We start from the raw sequence: 25,921 nt of genomic DNA, 5'->3' as shown, positions 1-25,921 counted from the left end.
GGCGAGCATGCGCATGTGTCAGCTCATGTGTGATTTCGCACCCGCAAATACATCATTACATTAAGATAGAAATGACATTTTTGGTGAATCATACCTTATAAATACAGTATGTGACACTTTAAACACCATTTGGGGTGTGAGGACTTGTGCGACCGTCTTTACGCTTTCTCCCGAACTTAATCCCCAATTAAACTAATACGTTTTAGTTTTAAAACGCATAAGTTTGCTTTAGTTACGCCATCTGTCCACAGTACACCGGGGTTTTTCGAGCTCCGAAAAATGGAGCATTTGGAAACGCTGAAGAGGCCATTTTTTATTTTAAAACGCTGTGCTGCTCCATCTCATGTGGATGTGGAAACGGAGATGTCTGAAAACGGAGGTGTGGCTGCAGACATTCGCCTAATTGGGCCTTTTTCCTCAATATTATATAGCCTACACACAGTTCAGTCTTGCATCCTCTCCTTGTAAGTTCAGATCTTCGCAAGTTTGATATGGAAAACAAACTCCCTGAGGACACGTCGGGTAAATCTTCAAAGGGAACAGTGTACTCTATAACCTCATTCACATCACCCTGCAGGCTACGTTGTTTCACTTTCCCTCAACAATAAAATGAAAACGTACTGCCTATTTTAATTTTGATATTAGCAACTTAACAGACACCAAAAATGTTGAGGCGTCGTGTAGCTGCATATTTTATATGACCGTCATCTTCACTGTATGCATATTTTATAAACAAAACGGAGCCATTAACATTACTGCCTCCTTTCATTTTGCTGAATATCAGTTTAATAATCAATAATGGCCATTATAAAGTGTAACGTTCAATACGTTTATATTATAGGAAATAAAGGCAAGCAATCAGTCAATATGCAGAATCAGTGTCTGCGGTTACATTAATTAATATATTAACCTAACTTATCTTTGCGCTCAACCAAAACACATTACCTGGGACCAAGTATAGATTCAAAAGACCAAAGTTGGAGAAATGTCGTTAGATGTAGACAACAAGATGAATTAAATATCACGTTTAACAATATAGTGAGATTAGATCCCGCGGTAGATCCTTGATGAACAGTCTGACACGCACAGCTCTTATATGGGTTGATGTGCTCAAAGCACGCTGCAGTGCATGCCAGAGTGTATGTGTGGTCACGTGATGTGGGTTTACAGCAGTGTAGTATGACGGAGAGCTGTTCGGAAATGCTAGGCGAAACGCTAGTGTGGGCGCAGATCGTTTTCATTCTAAAATGCAGTTTTAAAACTAAAACGTATTAGTGTAAACGGGGCCTTAAATATAATTGGCTGAATTGTATTGTATATGCAATCTTTTTTTGATAAATGATGCAGCCCTACTTCCAAATACGCTTGCATTTTAATTCATTTTCAAATTTACGGTACTGAGAGTACTGAGACTGTTATTTAACTTTGTACAGCATTTCTCCACTAATAAGTAGTTAAAAATAACCGCTGTTGTGGTTAATTGGGCCCTAATAGTAACATAATGGCGTGGGACCTTAGTATCGTCCTGATCGTCCTACCAGTGCCCCTGCATCCGGGTATTTAAAATCATCTTGACTTTAGTGAATATGTTCACATTAATTTACACATCAGTCACGCTGACGTTTTTGACTGTTTGGTGCCATCTAGTGACAAAAAAAAATGTAGATTAGCGTATGCTCCAGTCAGCCAATTTCATTTTTGTCAGCTTGCTTTTAATTATAGAATAATTAAATAAATAAAATATAAACTTTACAGCTCAAAACAATGTTTTGTGTCTTGTTTTTTGTGGCAAGTAGCTGTGTAATAAGAGGGATAAAGTACATCAAGATGGTAGTTTTCGCAACAATAAAGCCCTTCAGTCTTCTACAACAGCCCTTTGCTTTGGGCTGTCGATAAGCCAGTCGGGCTTTATTCTAAGATAAAAACTGCCTGGATGCCTTATTATCATGCCTTATTTCATTTTATCATTCAAACCATAAAGAGCAAGAAAGAGGGGAATGCTACACACCTGTTTGGCAATGGCTTTGCTGTCCAGTTTGTTGTAGACTTTTCGTATCTTGGCCACAGTGAGAGCAGATACAGAGTGAGCAAAGAGACTAAAGGAGACTTTTTCCTCAGGGACCAGTCCAACAGGACAGGGTGGCACAGCTTCAGTTTTTGAGTCTTTACCTGCAGAAACAAGAAGAAATCCTGTCACTGTCAAAAGCCTCAAGCAACAAAAAACAGGAGCAAATGCCAGTCTCATAACATACATTTAATCAGTTCAACAGCCACTTATGTAAAATATGCCTCGACATTTCAACTCAGAAGACTTACTTGAAGTGGTGTTCATAAGACTGTTGTGAAACATTTATAATCATGACATGACATGAATGTGAATGATATTTATGCATGCTTATTGCATATAATAACAACTGTCTTTAAATGTCATTCGCTCAGTTATGACATTTTAAATGCAAAGACATGACATGAGAACTGACGTAAATAAATATATCACAACCTAGTTTTTGTCTCTGTCATGACAACTTGATGACATCTATCAAGACAACAAAACTTGTCATAAATCATCATAAACATAACTGTCATTAAGCCATTATAAATATGTCATTTTATAATAGTGTCATTAATATTTTTTGGACCTCAACAGTACAGTGCTACAAGCTGAGTTTTTCATTAAAATATCGTTAAATATTAATGGAGCTCATAAAAATGATTTGACAGAGTAATGACACATTTTATGTCACATTTCCATGACAATTACAGTTTGTTCTACTGAAAAAGAAAAATATTTATGATACGATTTAATGGTCTCATGTAATGACGTTATGTTCATAACCGATTTATGACGTAGATTTATGAAGTTATTTTATCTCGGTAATGTCAAGTTGTCATGACAAAGATTAAGACTGATCGAGATGTATTTGTATTTGTCAAGCTGCCATAACAAACAATGTCATCTTTGCATTTAAAATGACATAAAATTACACTTAATAACAGTTGTCATAAGCATGCATAAAATCTCATTCACATCATGTCATGATAGTCATGATTATAAAAGTTTTAGGACAGTCTTATGAACACCCCATTGAGGTAAAGTGTTACTAAATCAAATAGCATATTATGAGTCCCTACTTTTTCCACCTCTGTGTGAAATGAAAGGTACTCACATGGCAGGTAAACAGCTTGGAAACTGCCTACATAATTGGGTCCCAGCTCATAAATGGCAGCCACACTGGCAGCAGGCAGCACCTCCTCCAGAAAGTGTGTGGGCCCCAGTCGCCAGACCAGAGTGGAGAGCTGGCGCTGGGCTGGTGGTGTGCCGATGTAGCTGTACACTGTGCTCACCACAGGTGGGTTTGCAGAGGCTGAGCCGCCCGGAGAATTGTGGACATAGTGCAGCTACAAAGACAAACACAATATAAAAATTAAAAAGGTGAGGGTGACCTTTTCATTTCACAGGGCAGGGCGTGACATTTTATATTATATCTTCTTTTTTTAGTGGTGAGGGTGAAACGAAATGAGTGAGTGAGTGATATAGTACAGGGATTCCCAAACTTTTCAGCCCGCGACCCCCAAAATAACAATGACAGTGACATAAAAAGTTTCAAAACGAATTAGATTTTTGGAAATCACCAAGCGCCACCCTCCTCATTATAACGCGACTCTCCAAGGGGTCCCAACTACCACTTGGGAACCACTGAAGTAGTATGTAGTCAAGTAAGAAGATTTTTATGCCAAAATAAATCGTCTTAACCCAGTTTACTGTTCATTGGCTACTATGTATAAAATATATGGGTTTATCTTAAACAGTGTCTGGACAAATCGTTCAAACACTTTGGACAGCGGCAAATTTCAAGAGTTTAAGGTGTGGCTACAGCAGCAGGAAGGTGGAGCCAGAGGGTGTTTAGTCAGTGTGGGACCTCCATGGCTGATGCACATTGCATGGGAAAAGAAATTGACATTTGGCAATACGAGAAGACTCGCAAATTCTGTAAAGAAGTTTTATAAAAGGCAGAGGAAAGTTAAAAAGTAAACTCAAAAACTCTTTACTGTCAAGATTAAGAGGCAATTACAAAGGTCATTTAAAATATGCTTAATGTTCTCTGCAAGATGATACTATAAGCGCAGATGCTACATACCCTACTTTACCTAAAACATTGGAATAAATATATATATATATATATATATATATATATATATATATATATATATGTATATATACACATACATACATATGCATATACACATTTTTAAAACAGAAACAGGTTTGTTTTTAACCCATTCACTTGTTTACTTTGGTTTCAAATACATCAGTTGTTTGGTTGAGCAATCCTTTATCTGCAGCTAGTTTTGTCGCATCCAGAATGTAAGTTATTGGGAATCTGGGCAAAACATGTAAACTATTTAATATTTAATTTAATTAAAAGTTATGTAATTGGCAGAATGTGGGCAAAATCCGGCCTGCATATCATACATGTCTAGACCAAGGGCAAACAGTATACATAGAGTAGACCTTGATTACTTTTTTCAATAATTAGTTTGTCCACAAGGAACCAATTGCCCCAGACCAATAATTAACAGCTGAAATGGATAAATAAGTGAAAGAACTTGCTAATACCAAAACAATATCAGATTGTTTTAACATAAATGGGTGTGTTAGAAGGCCCTATATCTCTAACACTACCTGCATTCAAAATAAATGTAATTAAAGTGTAATTTTATTTATGTGTTACTAATATAGTCAAGTATAGTGTATTTGAATTATTAGAGGGATACGGCAATGTCATTTATTTTTGTACTTAGTATTCCCCATTGTGTAGACACACAAGCACAGTAACACTAGTAATTTTTTAACCCTGTGGAGAGATTTGTTTTTATCACAGTGAGGGGAACAGATTATTGTGTAGAGGTTGAGTTTAGGTATAGGGGTGGGGGATAGAATATAGTGAAAAATAATAGTTAAGGATTAATATCGTAAAGTATAAAAATAATCATATCTATGGGAAGTCCACACAATTGTTTGTGTGTTGTATGTGTGTGTGTCTGTGTACATAGTAGTTACCAACTAAGACTGACTGAATATTTTATGGAGACAATTCCCCACCCTCTTGGCCTACCTAAATGGTTCAAATTGATAATCTGACCCTCAGATGGAGCTAAAGTCCTTGTGTAGAACATTCAATTTAATGTAACAAGTTAATGCTTTACCTGCTTAGGAAGTGTTCACTTTGCATATAATTTGTCTGCGTTACAATGAGATAAAGAACAAATAATGTGGTTCTATTGTTTGACACAGGTTCCGATCAATGATTGCTTAACAGTAGTCTTGGTGTTTGAGCTGCAAAGCAGGTGGAAAACCTCATCACACTAATTTGAGCTACACTAAAGTAAAAACTGCCAGGTTAAATCGTTAAAAGGTGATGAAAAAAACTGACATTTGTGCTAAAAAAAAATAACAATGGCACAGTAATTATCTCCGTAACTGGAGTCAAAACAAAGCAAAGGTGTCCACATCAGGAGCAGGACCACACCTTGACTGTGCTGACCATCTGGCCGTCGATATACAGGGTGGCCATACTGTTCTTCAGCATTCCCTTGCTCATAACCAACAGCAGGTGGTGCCACTGTCCCTCGGTGATGAGGTCAGCGCAGCGGAAACGAGCACAGCAGGGCAGGATCTCATAGAAGGAGGACTCCTCACTGAAGTCATCCACTGCGAGGAGACAGAGGAAATGATGTCACATCACCAACCACAGACAAAGAAAACTTTTCCTCTGCATTTCAGGGGGAACATCCTCTTAACGCAGCAATAAAATGGCATAACCGTCTACCATCAGTAGACAGTGGCATCACAGGCAACTTAAAATAAGCATACAAACTATACTGAATTATTTTTAAGCATTCACAAAAAAAAAAACTATACAGCTAAAGACAGAATTATTAGCCCCCCTGTATATTTTGGCCCCAATTTCTGTTCAATGGAAAGAAGATTTTTTTTCAACACTTTTCTAAACATAATAGTTTTAATAACTCAATTATAGAAACTGATTTATTTTATCTTTGCTATGATAAATAATATTTGACTAGATATTTTTCAAGACACTAGTATTTAGCTTAAAGTGACATTTAACTAGGTTAATTAGGCATGTTTGGGTAATTAAGCAAATCATTATATAACAGTGGTTTGTTCTGTAGAATCTTCAGAGATTCTGAAAAAAATATTGCTTAAAGGGGCTAATAATTTTGACCCTAAAATGTTTTTTTTTTCTTAAATTAAAAGCTGTTTTATTCCAGCCAAACTAAAACAAATAAGACTTTCTCCAGAAGAAAAAATATAGGAAATACTGTGAAAAATTCCTTGCTCTGTTAAACATCATTTGGGAAATATTTGAAAAAGGAAAATAAAATACACAGAAGGGCTAATAATATTAACTTTTAACTATATAAAACATGCATTTTGAACATTTGCTATTTTTTCCCACGCTCATTAAATCTGCAAAAAGCTAAGCAAATATTGAAACTTTTATCTCATTCAGAAATAAAGCGGTATTAAAATTTCGCTGAAATTAACATAACACAGGAAGTTCAGGATACACTTGCCATATGACTGAAGCAGCTCTTCTTTGGTGGACACGATGAGAGATCGGTCTTTAGCGGAGAGCACGATGGCCAGACACACGTAGTGCTGCTCAGACGAGGTTGCCCTCCGCACCACTGTGAGCAGACGACCGGGTGACTCTGAGGCGGTGTGCTGAAGCGCTCAACACAGAACCATGTAGAGTAGCTCAGGCCAGAGGGAGGTGGGAAGAAACGCTCGCCTGGGGAGATGAAATGAACACATTCAATATTTGTAGTTATGTTTGACAAACTGTGATTGACAGATAACAGTTTTCCAGTGCTGCACGAAGAACAATGCTTACTGTTTAAAAACAAACGTTATATAAATGCAATTTTGTCAATTATATAGAACAGATAAATCCCTTTCTTTTTCTGATCCTAAACTGACGATAAAAATGTAGAAAGCAATGCATTTTTACCAGTACAATTTGCACATCTGTTTAAAGATTTAGAGGCAGTAATTGTTGTGTTTCTTATCCTCACCATGATATACTCCCTTTGTTTGAACATAAATACATTAAAAATAAAATATATATAAAAAAATATAAAATAAATATATTAAAAATCAACCGTTTTAATTTTTTATACATTTAAAAATATCTACATTTTTAGGAAAAACTGAATTTTAGCATTCATTACTCCGGTTTTCAGAGTCACATGATTATGGTGCTCAAAAAGCACTTCTCGTGATTATGAAAACGTGTTGTGAAATATTTTTGTGGAACATTCCCACAAATGGTCTATAGTGTATATATCACGATGGAATTATAATTAGCATTACTGTCAATATGTATAATGCATTTCTTTATTAAAAACATTATATAATAATATATAAATACTATAAATATTATAAAATATAATAATAAATTGTATATAAATAGTCACTTAAAGTGTTTGATCAGAATACTATTACGTATCAGCATTGTATTATAATACAATGCATTATTTAAATATTATTTATTGAGCTTTGATAATATGAATTATTTGGCTGATGCTTGTATGACTTAAAATTTTAAATTGATATGCTTCACCTCCATTACGTGAGTTTGTGACACACAAGAATAATAATGGTCGAGCAACACGATCTATTACCAGAGGAGCCTAGTCTTCTCAGTTAAAGCCAGTCATTTTTGGGACACTTTTTCTATTGATTTAAGCGGTATTACAAAGTATTCAACATTTAAACACAAAGAGATGAGAAATGACTAAAAGCAAATCGAGTTTGTAGTCATGTGTAATTCTTTTCTTTAGCTTTTTATGTAATTCTTATTATATAATTTATCCTTTTGTTGTATGTAACTTTACTGTTATTGTATGTGTGTGCTAATGTGTTTTTTTATTTTAGGTTGCCTGGCAGAGGGCAACAGATGAAAACTAGCCCTGTGGCTAACTCTGGTTTATTTACAGTCTTACATTTGATTAATGAGCATTGTCCCTGTTAAATAAATAAAGATCAAATTTCAAACAATTCATTAGAAAACCATGCATTTCGGAAATCCTTGAATTAGATTTACCGTTATTACATTTTTGTTTTGTTTACTGTTATTTTTAACATTTATTTTTAATGTCAACAAATATTTGATTTATAGTTTTATAATGTGCTTTGAGTACCAACATAATCGCGTGATAAATCTCCTCGGACATTGCTTAATGATCTATTACATCAAGCTTGCATTCTTGAAATTCAGCCTAAGCTACTTAGACACACTAAATCCACTTTGGCTGGTACCCTAAACCCAGGAAACCCCTGGAACGAGAGAGAGAGAGAGAGAGAGAGCAGCAATAATCCAGAAGGCTAGGGATCTAAACCAAACTCTCTGAGCAAAAAATGATGATGTCATCGACTAAAATAGGTCAGAGGATATGATGCAGGAGCCTATCTATAAATACTGAAATCATCCATTTACATTCAAGAGAGAGAGAGAAGATAAGGGGGGGGAAATAGGAAGGATGAACAAAAAAAGAGAGAGAGAGAGAGTAAAATAAAGAAAGACAGGAAGGCAGTGAGATGGAGATGCAGCGAGCCCTGAATCACCTCATTAATACTACATAGGCACTTGCACACCCACTCAGGGCTGCTGTGCGGTGGCAATCGAACAGGAGCAACGCCACACAAACAATTTCTGTCAAGCTCCGTCAGTTTGAGTGTGCTTCTTCTTTCCTCTAGACTCTGCTGTCTTTGCAAAAAAAAATCAGTCACGGTTCTGTGCTCTTGCTGTCATAAGCCAACTTGCTTCTGAAATTCTGTCAAGCTGCTACACCCTCCTTCACCACCCCACATTTCAAAAATCTACTTATATCCATATCAAATATTTGAACATAGCCCATTGTATTAAATGCTTCTGATCAGCCAATGGTCTTTTTATAGCCAATACTAGTTTGAATAGCTAACTAGCACCATGTGATTCGTCATGTGACTACTGAAAATACTGGAATGGCCTTGGTGTACTTCTGTATCCATCTGAGGTGTACTCACACTAGGCACGTTTACCTTGAACCCAGCCAGAGTGTGATTATCCCCGCTCGCCATTCCCCCCAGCAGTCCACTTTTCATCTTTACTTTCCAAGCCCAATCACGCTTCAAATGTTTAGAAGAAAACAGGTAGAGAAAGGCTCTCGCTCAGCACTACAAGTTATTTTGAGTCGTTTGGGACACAGTGACGCTCATAAATGTTTAATACAATACACCAACATGGTGTCATGGTGTATCAACTTTGATATAAACAGCCCTTGAAGTAAGCAAGTAATTAAACATTATAAAATGAAATATTGTTAACATCATGAATACATAAATGTAGATAATGATTATTATTAAACATTACTTAAAGCATATTAAATATGTTCATGTATTTACTAACATGAACAAACAAAGAACAATGCATTTAGTACAGTATTAATTAATCTTTCTTAATATTAGTAAATGAAAATACAGTTGTTCATGTTACCTCAGAATACATTAACTAATGCAGTAGTCAATTCTGAACTATAGTTACAAGCGTTGTTTATTGTGTTTTCATGTTAGTAACTACATTACACTACGTGTCCCCATATAAACATTTTTCTATGAGTGCTTATTAAATGCTTCAACTAAAATGACTTCAAAAGCAACTCAAACATTGCATGTGTCACTTGAATAATCTCACATGATAATTTAATTGATTCATTTTCATGAAACGCACATTTACGGGTTCTTTTTTGTTTGATGACTAGTTTTAATTACCAGATCGAATTAACTTTATGCCAAAAAAGTATATACTATTACTGCTACTACTTCTACTACTAACAATAATAATATAAAAAAACATTAGTATTGTAATAATAAATGTATAATTTAAAAAATCATCATGATTATATATAATTAAGACTCGTCATTTCACAATATTTTTATTTATATATCTATTTATTTAATCAAAAACATATTTATTTCATCTAATTTATTTAATTTTATTCATTTATATATTTATTTTTATATAAATATTTATTTAATCAATAAATCACAGTTTTCTTTGAGTACTTATCGAATGTTCAGACAGTAAAAGGACATTAAATGCAGTTTTACACTTGTCAATCTGTTAATTGTGTTGACAGGTAAGCATTAGTGTGATCTTACAGTGAGCTCATTGATGCAGAGCGCTGAGACTGGAGCTCTGTGACCCCTCAGCTGGGTCACAAAAGACAGCTTATTCAGGTCCCAAATGATGCATGTTCGGTCTCGAGAGCCACTCACGACAATGTGGTAGGCTGATGACGCTGTGAGACATGTAACTGCGTCTGTGTGTCCCAGCAGAGCCTGGAAGCACGGGAATACACATTAATCTACACATAAAACACATCTACTATAGAAGGCTTAGCAAACAAGTGTAAAAGTGGACTCAAAGAACTTTAAAATAAACAAAAAGAAAACAAGTGAAGTCAAACAACATGTCACCAAAATTCCAAACAGAAATAATTTCTGAATAAACAAGTATTATAAAATTAAATGTATTAAAATCACGACTTAAATACCTTTAAAACACACAAAAAGAAAATCAAATAAAATCAAACAACACAAAAATTATCAGCAGTTACCTGTTTGAGTGTGAGGCTCTTGGCTTTCTCTTTGGAGGAGCCGGTCTCCCACACACAGATGGCTGTGCTGAATCCTCCAGTAATGACCAGTTTGGGGTTTGGGCAAATGGCACACAAGATCTGCCCCCATTCAGACAGGCACTCATACACTACGACCGCCTGTGAGACAAACACGGCACGTGAACATCAGACAACTGAAAACTAAATGCACAGAGTAAACAAACAAAGACTAGCTTACATTTTGCCAAAGAAAAACAAAACACTGCCACACACAACAACTAGCGGGCACTGCTACACAGCTAGAGAAATGAAAGTCATCTGTAAAACATTGAGAATAATGTGTTTCACAGCTGACAGGCAAAGCAGCATTGTTCATTACTACAGATATTGTTTAGAAGAATTTAATAATTTATTAAATTATTATATTTTTTTATTAAAAAAAACCCTAAATAAATAAATAAATACAATACTGGTTAATAGTTTTTGGGCTGATAAGTTTTAAAAAACATTTGAATATTACAAATTATATATAATTATAATTAATCACAGAACCACATTAATAACTTATATCACTGAGGCGGCATTAAAATGTTTAAAAGTCATAGTAAAAACCTTTGTAATTTTACAAAAGATTTCTGTTTGAAAATAATGCAGTTCTTTTGAATTTTCTAATAAAAATATATAAAGGTACACCTTCTACAAAACTACTGAAATATTAGTAGGGATTGTAATGTGAAATGTTTGTATAACACCAAGAGTCCTATCTTACACCCAGCGCAATAAGGTACAAGATGTGTCTGGCACGATTTATTGCTGTTTTCAGATCAGCGCATCAGTAATTTTCACGTTTTGCGCCACTGTGTTTAAATAGCAAATCCATTTGCGCCACTTTGAGGACTCAGGGGCATGCTAGTCTAAAAGAAGATGTGTTAAGGTGCATTGTTGGCGCATTAAGGAACTGAAATAGACTGCGTCGTTGACCAACTAAAAGCTGGTCTAAAGTTTAGCGCACAGTGTGTTATTTAACCATGCGAGTCCAAACGCGTACACGTTGTTTAATACACACTGGATGTACAGCAATGCACAAATATCTTTACATATGAAAAAATTAAATGTTTAAAATGTTACAAAACCTATTATTTTCTACATAAATATAAAAACCACTGCCTCCATGCCTCATCGTGTTTTTTTTTTAGTTTATTCACGACAATCTCCATTTGTAGAATGTTATTTTATTATTATTAGCAGTATTATTTATTTTATGCATATTTATATTTGTTTAGAATGTGTATTTGGATATAACTCAGTTTTTTGATCACATTTCGTTATTTTTGTTCATTTATTCATTTGTTGGAAATTAGAACTGAATGTAGAATTAGTTTTGAAACAAATTTTTGTGCTTAACAAACGAAATTAAATATGTCGACTAATGGATGTCTTCAGTTGAGTGCGTACAACAACGTTTCCTTCTCCACAAAAGTAAAGGAGTAAAAGTAGAGAGAAAGAGAAAGTAAAGAGGCCGAATGGAGGAAGCTCATTCTTTATCCTTGTGCTGCAGATGGTCTGTTTACTGTTTTTTTTGCCAGTGAGGCATTCTGGTTTTTCATTCAGTTTTTCCACTTACAAAGTACGCCATGTAAATAGCAAATACGCCATGGCGTGACGCAACTGACTCTTAAAGGGAATGTGAGATGAGACTCTGATTGGTTTAATGCACATTATGCTCAAAACACACCCATAACTCATTAAGAGAATAAGCACAACCCTGTTAGACCATGCTCCGTGGCGAAAAACAAATTTTTCCATCCTTAAAAATAACAAATGTGCATTCGGACACACCTTTAATGCTTTTAGCGCCATGCGCTTTAGACTTTGTGCCTGGATTATTAAAATATAGCCCCAATTTAGAATAGTTAGAATGATTTCTCAATGATCATGGAATGAAATTTACCTAGATTCACAAGGATAAGTTACATATTCAAACAGATTACAGTTATTTCAATGACAGTATTTCACAATATCAATGTTTTCACTGAATTTCTGATCAAATAAATGTAGCCTTCGTGACAATAAGTGCTTTCTTTAAAAAAGAAATCTCTAAACGTCTTAACAGCAGTGATAATAAAAAGCAACACAAGCGTTTCAAAAGATACATGCTATGAATATGTAAAATGTTTTGCAGATGCTCTTTTCCCTAGTGGGTTTTAGCATCTGACAGGCATTCAGACCAGCTGCTGAAATCATGGCAAGTAAACAGAGGAAGTTGTATGCTGCGAATGACCTTGTCAGACTCGTAGTTGGAGAGACGGCAGCTGAGGTCTGCATAGCCCCAGGCGAAAGTTTTATTCCAGGCAGGAGGAACCAACACCTTGTTCTGCTCAACAGCCAGAATGCCCTTGTCAGTGCACACGATCTGACCTACTGGCTCTTTTAGCTCTGCAAGAGACAAATGACACAAGCACAGCTCATTTAAATGCTATGCACTGTGTGGACAGAGCCATTACCAATATTCGGAACAAAGTATTCTTGAATAAAAAGGATTAAAATATATATAATTATCAAATAATAAAATATTAAAATATAAAATGTAAAAAACGTAAATAATTGTTTATATTAATAATACTAAAGTACAATGTAAAAAATATCTGTTAATTAACAGTTTTCGTATTTATTGTTTATTTACAGTTGTGAATTTGTTGTAAACTTTGTAATCTGTGCTCTGTTGATTTTTAATGTTGAAAATTCAACTCTACAGTTTAACAAAGTGACTTTTATTGACATTTTAGTAGTTTAAAATATTATAATGTATAAGAAATAATGTATAGAGAAATAAGTAAAAAAAAAATAGAAGAAAATGCACAGTTTATTCAAAGGCTTTTGTACCGTAATTTACAACACCAACTCAGACAATGTTATACTACTTTAAACTATTAAATATTATTTTAATAAAATGTTAATAAAAGCCACTTTTCCACACTTTTCTAAGTTCAAAGTTGTTGTAAGAAAGATCAAGGTCTGATAATACAAATCAAAAGCATAAATAAATGGGTGAAAATAAAAAAAATATTACATTAATCACAAAATACAGGAATTTGCTAATTTATGAATATAGTAAAAATAGTAAAGAATAAAGTAAAAATAAGAACATTTTAATAAAAAACAAAATGTTATCAAAAATTTCTGCATTTATCTTAATACAAAATATTAAACAAGTCATAGCAAACAAGCAAAACAAAACAATAGAGCTGATGTGAAAAAATCGTTTGTGAAATCGATTCTGAGCTCTTCAAAATGCACTGTCATTCTTTCATGAATGGATTCTGTGCTTAGTTTTAAACAGCAGATGGCATTCTAGGTTAGTTTTCAACCTCACACTCAAATGCTCATGTGGAAGAACACTTGTGCGTTCAACTGAATCACATAAGTTTTGTTTTTATGCCACAATATTCATGTATATAATAAACACAGCTCACTATGAACACTTATGTAATTTGCTTAAACCTTTCCTTTCATTATTAATGAATATTTTAAGTTCAGGTTTTTGTATTTGTAAAGAATTTGATGTAAGCAGATATGGTGGTCTTTAAGCATGTGGCACCATGTTCTATTAAAAATGGTCAGAATCCATTCAAGAAAAAAATGACTCCAGAAATATTCACTGATTCAATGCAGAATGAATTTATCAAATGACTTTTTGCCACAGCTCAGCACGAAATAAAACTGAAGGAAACGATATGATACGATACAAAATTATACAAAGCAATGCACAAAGCAAATTATACAAAACAATACACAAAACCAAACCAAACAAAACAAAACAAAAGAAAAAAACACCCAGTATGTAGTAACAATATAAAAATCCACATAACCTGTATTATAACTCCTCTAACTTATACTCCTCACAATCACTGCACTATTTAACATTTGCACATTTAAAGTTTGCACATATTCATATTCATTGCACTGATTCATTTACTTGAACTGTACATACCCACAGCACATGGACATTTGTAATTATGTTTATCTATCTGCACACTTCTGCTATTAATAGCATCCTGTACATATATTCATTTATTGTAAATCTGTTCATAGCACTGTTGATAGTACATCCATCTGTAAATATTACCATAATTTTTCTATAACTGCACTTTATAACTTATACCTGTATCCTGCACTTGCTGCTATTGCACTGCTGGCTAGACCTAAACTGCATTTCGTTGCCTTGTACATGTGTAATGACAATAAAGTTGAATCTAATCTAAAAAAAAATTACCTTTGACAGGAGTGAGAGAGGGTCGCAGATTGTCCAGATGATGGAAGAAGATTTTGTCTAATGTGGAATTGAGTGTAACAGGCACACCAGGCACCTCACCGTTTGACTTACTGCGCACACGCTTTGGAGGATGAGGCTTCTTGAACAGCTAAAAGAAAAGAAACACAGGTTTATTTAGCTACAGATGATAAAATATAAAAACAAATTACTGCAAAAAGATCCCAAGATGTATTTGAACACCTAAGTCACACATATTACATGAATATAATTAGATTAAATGAGACAAATGATAACTTTCCATTACTTTAATCAACTGATGTCAATGTGACTTTAAATAGATTTATGAAGACACTATTCACTGGAAAATGTTCATGAGATTTTGGAAAATGAAATTGCAGACCTGTTTTGGGATCTGGCCGAAGTTGTTGATGAATCCAATTGTAGCGGTTTCCTTCAGTGGGTCATTGATGTTGTAGATGTCCACCTGGCCCTCATAGAATAGATGATGGAAGACATTCACTGCCTCCACCGCTGGAGGACCCTGCTGCTTATAACCAAAGATCAAGTCGATCCATTCATGCAGATGGGCACTGACAAAATCACACTCCAGAGCCTGAAAACAAAAAAAAAACAAATTTAAAAAATGTAAAAATAAATAAATAAAAAAAAAAAAAGAAAAGAAACAGACAATGTTTATTATTAACATGTTTCTGGAGGCTTTTGCTGTGGTTCTTGGAATCTTTGGAAATTACTATCAGCTGTAAATTGTGCCTTAAAGTACACAGATGCGACTTTCATCTATCGAGTCACAGGTGTCTGACACTAAAAACAGGTGTAAATGTCTAAAATGTTTTGAGGTTGTATACAACTTCCAGAAACTTCCATTACTTTTATATATGGGTCCCACAGCCACAAAAGATCACATATTCTCTGCCTAATGACCAATATACTTTACTGGGTGCACACGACATGATTTCGGCTGTTTTTTTTTGAGACTCGAGCGAACAGTTTGCATATCAAATTCAACTCAAATCAATGCCACAGTTGATTTGAGTTGAATATGAACCACTTTGAAGAGATTTTGTCTGAAAGAGGTACGACTGTACAGACACCTTTATGATCCGTGATCATAGAGATAACCAGATGATCAATAATTCTTTGCTAGAAATTGCAACAGCCGTGGGAAAGGAGGACAGTTTTTGTTAAAAAGTTTGGAAAAACCTGAGGGATAAGTTAAAGCCAAAAGAGGCCATGGCAAAAGTGGAGACCCATGTACACAATTACAGAATATGTTTTTTACCATTTATAGGTTTTGCACTGATGTATATGTTACAATTTTGAATTTAAAACAATTTAATAGCTACAAAACTGTAATTAAGGAACAAATGATTTCTTTGATAACTGGGAAGGAATTTGAACCTTTCGGTTTACAACATACTGATGGCCTGTTTTTCTATTTATTGTTGATAATGGTCAGGAATATTGGAATATTATTGCCTTTTTAGCATATGTAGAGGACAGAAACTAGCCAGACAGTAATGTGTCAATTGTGGAGCGGTCTAAATCTAAAAAAAAAAAAAAAAAAAACATCTGTATTTTTCAGTAAGTGTACTTTTTTTTGCTTTTATTCCTGCCATAATAAAAAATTTATTTCTAGAGCAACCCATGTTCTGTTGTCATTATTATTTTAATAAACTTTAATAGGTACAACTGTCCGATATATATGAACCAAAGGAAGTGATGCATCAAAGTTTGATAAAAAAAAAATCTTGAATGGTTATAAAAATCTTTATAATCATTAAAACAATTTATAAAAATAATAAGTTTAAAATTCTTGAATGATATTAATGATATGACGTAGTTCCGGAAACTTCCTACTTCTCTGTTATCCATCTGACTTTACGATCAGTTTCTTTTGACCCTCCCCCCAAATGTGAATTACCTCTCTGTGAACCCTTATGAACTCTCTTGGGTCTCCTTTTGCCCATGGAGGCAAAATCACGTCTCCAAGCTTGGTGCCATTCTGTTTACTCCCTATATGGAAAAAAAATCTATGAAATGTAGCAACATCCATATAAAAAGAAAAGCTAGAGTGACTGTTTTTATGGTGAACCTGAAGCAAGCCTGTTCTTACCAAGGTCAAAATTGTTGGAATTGAGCAGGAACTCAGGAAGGTAGAAGAACTCTGGAATAAGCTCTTTCACATCAGCCATGTTGTGTTTGGAAGCAGACAGCCAAGCCTCTCTCACACTGTGAAACATTCGGTCGGCCAGATCAAAATGTCCTCCCTGAAAACACAGAAGAAACTTGCATGAAGCCGACAGTCTTAAGCTTTTTTGAAAATGTGAGATATAATGATAACTGCACAGTTCTTATAAATTAATATGTAACTCTATGAGAACATGTAGAAATAATCAGCATTAAAAAAATAATTATAAGGAATAAATACTGCAAATATTTGTGCAACTATGGAAGATGCTTTGCTTATTTGGCGACAGCTCATCTCCGGGTTTTTCTTCTAATTGTGTTTTTGATGCTGTAGATGTCAAATTTGACATAATTTATCATAAAATATTTACATTTGCATTAGAATGGGTAAAGAATAGCAACAGAAGACGAGCAACAAATCCTGTTATTTTCAAGATTGTCCAGTGCAAAACTGCCCCTTAATGTAGTGACATGAAACAAAATTGTAAATAAATATATGAAATATACACTCTGTTGAGATTTTTTTTCTTCACAACTCTCTCAAGAATAAAAAAAAAAAACAAGAAAAAGAAGAAAGTTAAAAAACAAAACTAAAAAAAGGCCATGGACTAACCTGAAGCCTAAGGAAGATCTGTGTGAACGGCTCCATTCTGACCAGATATGAGGCAACAATCATTGCAGAAGAGTAATGAGTGCCGTAATGATATGCCGGAGTCTCGCCTGTACAGAAACAAAACCTTGTTTTAAAAGTTTGTGCATAACACAAAGAACTTGCATATCCTCAACTTCGACTCACCATTAGGATCCTCCCAATCTTTGAATCTTTTCTTGTACTGGATCAGTCTGTCATCCGTCTGAGCTCCCATTGGTTTGGACAGATTTCGGAATGTCTTTGGATTGTTGAGGTCCAGTTCCTGAGGAGTAATTCAACAATATTTCACTTGCTGGGAAGATTCAAGCTCAAGTCTTATGCATCCTCAAATGTTTAACTCTAGTACTTATCACCAACATTTTTCAACATTCAATCCCAAGTCATTTTCACTGGTGATGTTTCAGTATGCAAAAAAAAAATCACACCCTGCCATTAGATAGCGCTTAATGAAAAACAGAAATACCCCGGTACACAAGGTGGTGCTGTGTACACAGAAGTAGCAATCACCCACACACTTTTTCCTTGTGTCTTTATTGAGCAAGCTTTTCCACTACTGTTCAACCTTCTCCACAACAGCAATCAAACAACTGGGCTGCGTCCGAAATCGCATACTTCCATATTATATAGTATGCTAAAAACAGTATGCGAGCTGAGTAGTATGCCCGAATTCATAGTATTTGAAAAACAGTATACGATAAGTAACCGGATGGCCTACTTCTTCCGGCAAGATTCTGAAGTGTGCATCATGGATGCTACACTATCCCATGATGCCACGCGAAAGAATTCAAAAACGGGAGTGAAGCAACACAACTGACGAATGTAGGTCATGTGATAATGACAAATGGCAGATGTAGTACGTCCAAGTTACATACATACTACTCACATTCATACTATGAAAAACATATTTTTCTAATGGTTGTGTAGTAAATTCAAATTAAAAATCAGTATCTCCTGGAGTTGTGGGTGATTTCGGACACAGCTCTGGTCAAAAGTGTGCGGGAAAAGGTTACAAGCCATGAAAGAAAATTGAGTGAAATTAAACTATTTTATCTGTTAAACTATTCTATTACATCTTCAATCGTGAACAAAGGTGCCAATATCATTGGTAGGACAGTTTTTAGTGGAGTTTCAAGTAAAAAAAAAAAACAAAAAAAACTAAACTTGAGGTTTTAAAAAAAAGTTTTTATGTCTGCCATTTTGTGCATCAGTGTGCAAAGTCAGATTAGCACCCTTTGTTTAGTCACGAGGCGTTCAACGTCATTGATTATTGCACACACTCCACCAATCAAAGTCAAAGCAAAATTTAACAACTAGATGTACTAAAAGACTTGACCGTTGAAAGATTTGGCTGTGCTTGCCTACATTTCCTGCTCTAGTACTTAAGAATAATGTTGAAGGTCAGATTTGTACCTCTGAGTCAAAATCTGCCAGGATCCACGGAAAGACTGGATATTGCATCAGGTCATTGTAAGACCTGCCAGCCAGTGTGTTGAGATGCATCAGATATTGGAAATTGCTGATTTCTCCTCTCTGCAAATAAAGAGTCTTTCATAAGCAAAAGTGCTCAATAAAAACAAATAGAGCAAAAACTGAAAGTGAAGATACCGTACCTCCCATCTTTGAGTTACTGACTTCTCGCCGACCAGCGTACTGAGAAGACCTGACCTATTAACCAAGAAACACACGTATGAAGATTTATTTTTTGTTCAGCTTGGTAATAAACTCTAAATCATATCATAATCATGTAATGTGAGGGGAAACTTACCCCTGTTCCACACTGGTGTTGGGACGCTGCCCAGAGACAGATTCTGAGCTGTCGGCTAGTGAGGGAACCACTGCCAGGAACCTGAAAAATACCATATTTGTTTACTTTAAACACTTTCCCGCAAGATGGCTTGTAGTTGTTCACTTCAGAAAACACAAGGCCAAAAATGCTGACTGACATCTGTGGTCATTGTGTACTCCCACCGAGGTCTGGGGAAGGATAGATTAAATATAATAATACCATTAATAATATAATACCATTTTTGGGAATCAGTGGAACTTAATTTAGTCTCTCTATACAGATTAAAAGATTTAGTTTTTTGCAATATCCCATTGAAACGTCTAAAAACTTTTTGGACCAATTACATCTCTCTGTTTGGTGCACAGTTGCTAAATTACTCCGTATGAATATTAAATGGCATTCCTATACCCCCATATTTCATAATCATAGACTTTTCACAGAAAATAAGCATTTTATTTTCCCTGAGTGGAGGCATTCACACTTTAGCAGACATTTGGGGGGGGAAGATGGCATGCGCTCCTTTAAGGATCTGAAGGCACTATATAATCTTCCTGGGACATCTTTTTTCTTTTATTTACATCTGAGATCTGCAATAAAAGCTTATGGTGTCCCGTGGGGAGTATACATTCCCTCCATTAAAATTCACAGTACTTTGACATTACAAGTAAATACGAAATGTCTAGTATCTGCTCTATATCTATTATTTTTAGAGGCATCATACAAAAAACTACCAATTAGGGACCAATTGGGACTCTATATGGACTAACTTTAAACTTACCTCAAAGAACCCTGATCATCAGCTAATTCATTACAAAATGATTCATAGAATTTATCTCACCACTAGGAAATGTCACTTAAGAATCATGTGACGCTGTAGTCTGGTGAAATGGCTGCTTAAGTTTTGCAAGCACAGAAAAAGTTCAAATTATATTCATATATTTAATGTATGAAGTAATTCTACAGTTTGACAATTTGTACTGTATTTCTTCAATTGTTTTGTATGCAATTAGAGATGGTTGGATGGATGGACAGACAGACTTTTAATCAACCAGCATGTTTTTTTGTTGTTGGTTTTTTTGACTGGAAATGACACAGACTGCTCCCTAAAGATAAAAAACTGACGTTCAAGGGGCATTATTGTAAAAAATATTTCTCCACTTTCATTTACACACACATATATATATATATATATATATATATATATATATATATATATATATATATATATATACATACACGTGTGTGTGTGTGTGTGTGTGGTGTGTGTGTGTGTGTGTGTGTGTGTGTTACACTTTTTCTATTATAGTCAAACTTCACAGGGATTTGCTGTCAAAATAGGGAGATGCAGTATGTGACAGATAATCTGAGAGAAATGCCTCAGGAAGTCATCTAGTTTGTCAAGACTTTCCTTTCCTAATTGTTTAGTGTGAGAAAGTCTGACAGAACAGAATGAGATTTCATCTAATATTGTTAGAAACTCTGACAACCACAACAAAAATAGAGTTGTTTTGAGAGTTCTAGTGCGATGTTTCCCTTAACAAGTGTCATTATTTACAATACCTTTGATATACTTTGTTCCGAACTCCTTTTTGGAAAGCCAACAGATAATTTCTTCCATCTCCAGAAAACACTTCAGCTGCCATAGGCTGTGAGGAAGACAGCAAAGCATTACGTCCATAGCAAGCTTAGCATAAAAGCTGCCAAGTGTGTTAAAAGTTATAAAAATAAAAACTAAACGGTTGATTTGCACACCTGAAGCAGGTAGCGGCGTTTGTGCACCTCTCTGATGTCTTCATATGCAAAGATGCTGCATGTTCGTTTCAGCTGACTCTTGCTCTGCCGGGCCCCTCGGGGAATGATGGGTTCATGCATACTGCAAATGCCACAAAAACAAGCACAATATAGACTCAGCCATTAAAGCAGTGTTAAGTACCGTTTGTAAAACATATTTAGCCTTTATCCTATATCCACCATGCTTTTTGGACTGGAATTGATTGACCTTGAATGTTTCTGCAGTTCTGAACATTTAAACAGTTAAAAAATAAATAAATATAAAAACCAGCAGCTTGGTTTTACCCCATTTACCCACTTTTTAAAAATATACAGTATATAGTATACAGATATTTAATGTATGTTTAAACTCAAGCCAAAAAATCATTATTATTAAAAGAATTAAAAAATTATCACAGAAAAAGAAAGGTTTGAAAACCACCACACTACAGTATTAACAACAAATAAGTAAATAAATAAATAAAAATAAATAAAATAAAATAAAATAAAATAAATAAAATAAAAAAATAAAATAAATAAAATAAAATAAAATAAAATAAAATAAAATAAAAACAATACAAAAATCTTAGGGTCAAGATAATAATGAAAAGTAAAACAGATTAGTTGTTTTTCAAGCAAGTTTTTTGTTCTTACTTTGGAGGAAGTGTCTCAATGTCTCTGATCTCTCTGGTGACGGTCATGGTGAAGCCGTCGATCACGTAGAAATGTTCCTTCCCAAATAAGAGCAGCCCTTCACTGGTATCCAGACCCTGAACTCGAGCACAGCGGTACATGTGCTGGATCTACCAGAACACACACAAACACACTCACTATATGGTTCATAATTAACCATGTTCAAGTCCAAATTAACCATGATTTCCCTCATTACATAAGGATATAACCGTACAACTAGCATAATACTAATGCACATATTTTTTGACACTAGTCAAAAAAGTCAGACTGTTGTCATGACAGCAGTGACAGGCAGTAAATAAAACAAAACAGTATTTAAAGAGTTCTGGTGACTTTGATGTGGTGGAGATATGTAGTAGGGATGCCACAATACATAATAAAATTAAACTGTTAGGTACAACCTCCACAGTTCAATACGCATATGTCACGCAGTTGTTGGATTTAAATTTAAATAGGATTTTGCATGTTTTATATGCTTTTTAGTACTCTCTGAACTGGCTCTGTGCATGTTTGAATGTTAAACTCTGTCTGTCAAAATGCAGTGACTCCTTGTAATCTCAGTTTGTGTGCTGTACAGTACATCCAGTCATTTACAGCATCATTAACACCCTGGTTTACACAACATGCGAGCACACGGGGAGCCAAAAGTTCACAATGTCCGCTGCTCTTCGTGTTTAAAGTATACTAGAGTTTTTGTTATTTAATCACTGAACATCAAGTTTGAGATTTGAAAAGTGCACTCATCTCAATCGGTGAATGAAAGTTACGATGTGTAAATTGTTAAGTCTTACTTTTAAATTGGACAAACTAAATGATGTCCAATAATTATGTCAACTTGCTGACTTGATGAGTATGCAGTGGGTTTTGCCTTAAAATCTAAACATTTGAGAAGCTATGTGTTATCTGTAACTTGTTTAGTGTGCTGGCTCTGTGGAGTGTGTTAAAGTAAAAACATCTTATTAATGCTAATGTTAATCAACCAACAAATGACAATGGAATCACTCCCTCTGCTCTTGACTATATAGTTGTTGTAACTTCAATAATGTTTAACCTATATTTAACTAATATAGTGAAGTTTATATACAGTATGGAGTGTTATATTTGATTATATTATTTGGTTTTTGTACCTGAAATCTCCCATTATATAGCTGAAAAGCCTGTTTATTTTAGTAGCATCTTTGCTATATTGTATTCATTTGATTTTGCTTTATAGATAGGCTTTTTTCTTTACTTTTATTTGACAGTTTCATCTTTTTTTTACTTGATATATTGCATAACAAACTGTACCAAAACTGTGACCCTAAATCCATCATAAGAACTGAACCATGAGCAAACTGTATTGTTGCATTCTTATTATGTAATGCTGCAGACCTTCTCTCCCTCCTCCAGCAGACGGAGCAGTGTGGTGTTGTCTGTTTTCTGCTCTTCATCCATTGCTCCTGACTCCAGAAGCTCCTGCAGCTGGTCTTGACTGTCCTCATCAGCCCCATCTGCTGTAGAGCGTGACCGTTTCAAAGGAGCCTTTACCAGACCTAAAACACAAACACACAGCACATTCATTAAATCCACACAACACACTCCAATACATGCTCAGTAATTTAAATAAACAGATACAAATCAGATAATTCAGCAATCCAGTTCTCTCATTCAATTTATACAGGTTCTATGGATTTGAGAAACTGAGTTTACAGTATATCTCGCAATTTTGAGATTCATAATCTACAGTTAAAATCAATAAATTCTGACTTTTTTCCTTAGAATTCCAAGCTTAGACTACATAGGATAACTAGGTTGGTTATAGGTGCAGTAGGTGATCTGGCAAAATGCTAATCGGTTAGCATATTAGCTTTGGACGGCAGGGGAGGGACTGTGTTTCAAAGCCACGCTTACTGAAATCGCGAACGCTTGCACCGCGACACAGCAGACAACCCATTAGTTCATGTCAATCGCCAGTTAGAAGTGTATATAGTGGTTGGCCCGGCGGCGTGCAGGAATTTCACTTATTACTAAGCCACACTTACATGCTATTTCACAGCGAATATTCAGAGTAGCATGGTAAACAATATAGGGAGTGCGTCACAGGCTGTCATTGTTCAGAAATGGCCCAATGTTAATATAACAGCAACTTCAGCTCAGTAAAGCAGGCTAAGCAGAATATCGCTATTTACAGATGTTCTGTTGATAAACTGAATATAAATCTACATTATCGATGATGTAAAAGGCCCTTATGAAATTGAAAATAGTCACATCAATCTTTCGCTGGAAGATTTCAGTGGCTGAACAACACTTCTGTGCATATAACCCATTTGTAACAACAATCTACATCAGCTCTGCGTGAAGCTAAAATAGTTTTAAAACATAACATTACCTGTCTAACAGAAAAACTTCAGCCATGGTGTTATCCTTCCTCCAGTGTGCAAAACTAACTCCAATATTGATTCAGGAGTTTAAAAAGTTTCAATTCAGCATTTAATTTTGCAGCGACTGTGACTGTCTCGTGTGCAAGTGTCATTCATGAACGTGCGGCGCTCATACAGGCAGGCACATGCTAATAGCGGATCTGCGTGAACAGAGATGCGCAAAAGCCCAAATCTGCATTTGTTGACAGACAGTTTGAGCTACTTATCGGAATTATGGGAGATGTCGGACAATATTTAATTGGATGAACATTTTTTAGTCTTTTGCCTTACCCAGAATATGAAAATACATATAAACACATTTAGATCATTTACTGTAATCATTACTATTGGACTGTGTACAGACTTTTAACCTGCAAACAAAAATGTTTCTGAAGAAAATCACCTACTGCAACTTTAAGGTTCAGAGTAAGTTTAGGGATAATACATAGCACCCGGTTGATGCAACATGTAAAATCAGGACTGTAGATTAAAGTGCTACCTAATTCATTTCATTTCAATTTCTTTTCAGCTTAGTCCCTATATTAATCTGGGGTTGCCACAGCGGAATGTACCGCCAACTTATCCAGCATATGTTTTCCGCAGCGGATGCCCTTCCAGCTGCAACCCATCACTGGGAAACTTCACTCATTCACAAACATACACCACACACAATTTAGCTTACCCAATTCACCTATACCATATGTCTTTGGACTGTGGGGGAAACCAGAGCACCCGGAGGAAACCCACATGTAACATGGGGAGAACATGCAAACTCCACATGGAAATGCCAACTGACCCAGCTGAGGCTCGAACCAGTGACATTTTTGCTGCGAGGCGATCATGCTACCCACTGTGCCTCTGTGATGCCCTCTACCTAATTCACTGTACTAATAATAGTGTTTGTTTACAATCTGGAGTCTGCTTCATACTAGGGCTGGGCGATTAATTGAAATTAAACTGCTAATTGCTGTATTTTATGTTATTATTCCGTGCTTCTATTTTAGGTGTGACTTAACATTCTGTAAGGGGTCTACAGATGAAAAATAGCCATTCTTGGCTAATTCTGGCACATTTTACAGTAATGTTATTAATGTGCATTGACCCTGTAACCAAATAAACTAAACTAAACTATTTTCTATAGCAAACGCTATTGAGCAAAGCTGTGATTTTCATGCACATCTTGTTAGCAAAGCATGGTTGTGTGATCACTAGTAAATCTCCTCCAAAGCTATGCCATTTCTGTAATGGTCTAGCATGGAAACCCCAAAGCTCCACGAAGAAATCCAGGAAATCCCCATAGCATTGCATTATAAACACACCTTTCATTGATTCACCATGAATAATAATAATAATAATAATAATAATAATAATAATAATAATAATAATAATAATAATAATCACAGGACTGTGGAATCATCTCACAGAAGGATTTATTTCGAACATTCGCCTGAACT

At 35.1% G+C, this 25,921-nt stretch overlaps 1 protein-coding gene across 1 annotated transcript in view; it reads right to left on the bottom strand.

Moving 5' to 3' along the window:
• Positions 1-1,951: 1,951 nt before the first annotated feature.
• The window catches only part of LOC130228375 (WD repeat and FYVE domain-containing protein 3-like), a 150,845-nt gene continuing 126,875 nt past the window's right edge, over positions 1,952-25,921 (bottom strand). The window contains 20 exon segments of the mRNA XM_056456805.1: positions 1,952-2,169; positions 3,168-3,399; positions 5,532-5,713; positions 6,601-6,751; positions 10,229-10,408; positions 10,687-10,845; positions 12,968-13,122; positions 14,960-15,107; positions 15,360-15,572; positions 16,902-16,993; positions 17,094-17,247; positions 17,781-17,887; positions 17,964-18,081; positions 19,230-19,349; positions 19,430-19,484; positions 19,585-19,665; positions 21,166-21,251; positions 21,358-21,478; positions 22,030-22,178; positions 23,440-23,600. Of these exon segments, the coding sequence (XP_056312780.1) occupies positions 1,952-2,169; positions 3,168-3,399; positions 5,532-5,713; positions 6,601-6,751; positions 10,229-10,408; positions 10,687-10,845; positions 12,968-13,122; positions 14,960-15,107; positions 15,360-15,572; positions 16,902-16,993; positions 17,094-17,247; positions 17,781-17,887; positions 17,964-18,081; positions 19,230-19,349; positions 19,430-19,484; positions 19,585-19,665; positions 21,166-21,251; positions 21,358-21,478; positions 22,030-22,178; positions 23,440-23,600 (2,882 nt within the window).

The sequence above is a fragment of the Danio aesculapii genome, chromosome 5 (assembly GCF_903798145.1).
Source record: "Danio aesculapii chromosome 5, fDanAes4.1, whole genome shotgun sequence".
Lineage (NCBI taxonomy): Eukaryota > Metazoa > Chordata > Actinopteri > Cypriniformes > Danionidae > Danio > Danio aesculapii.
This window is presented reverse-complemented; position numbering and strand designations above follow the sequence as displayed.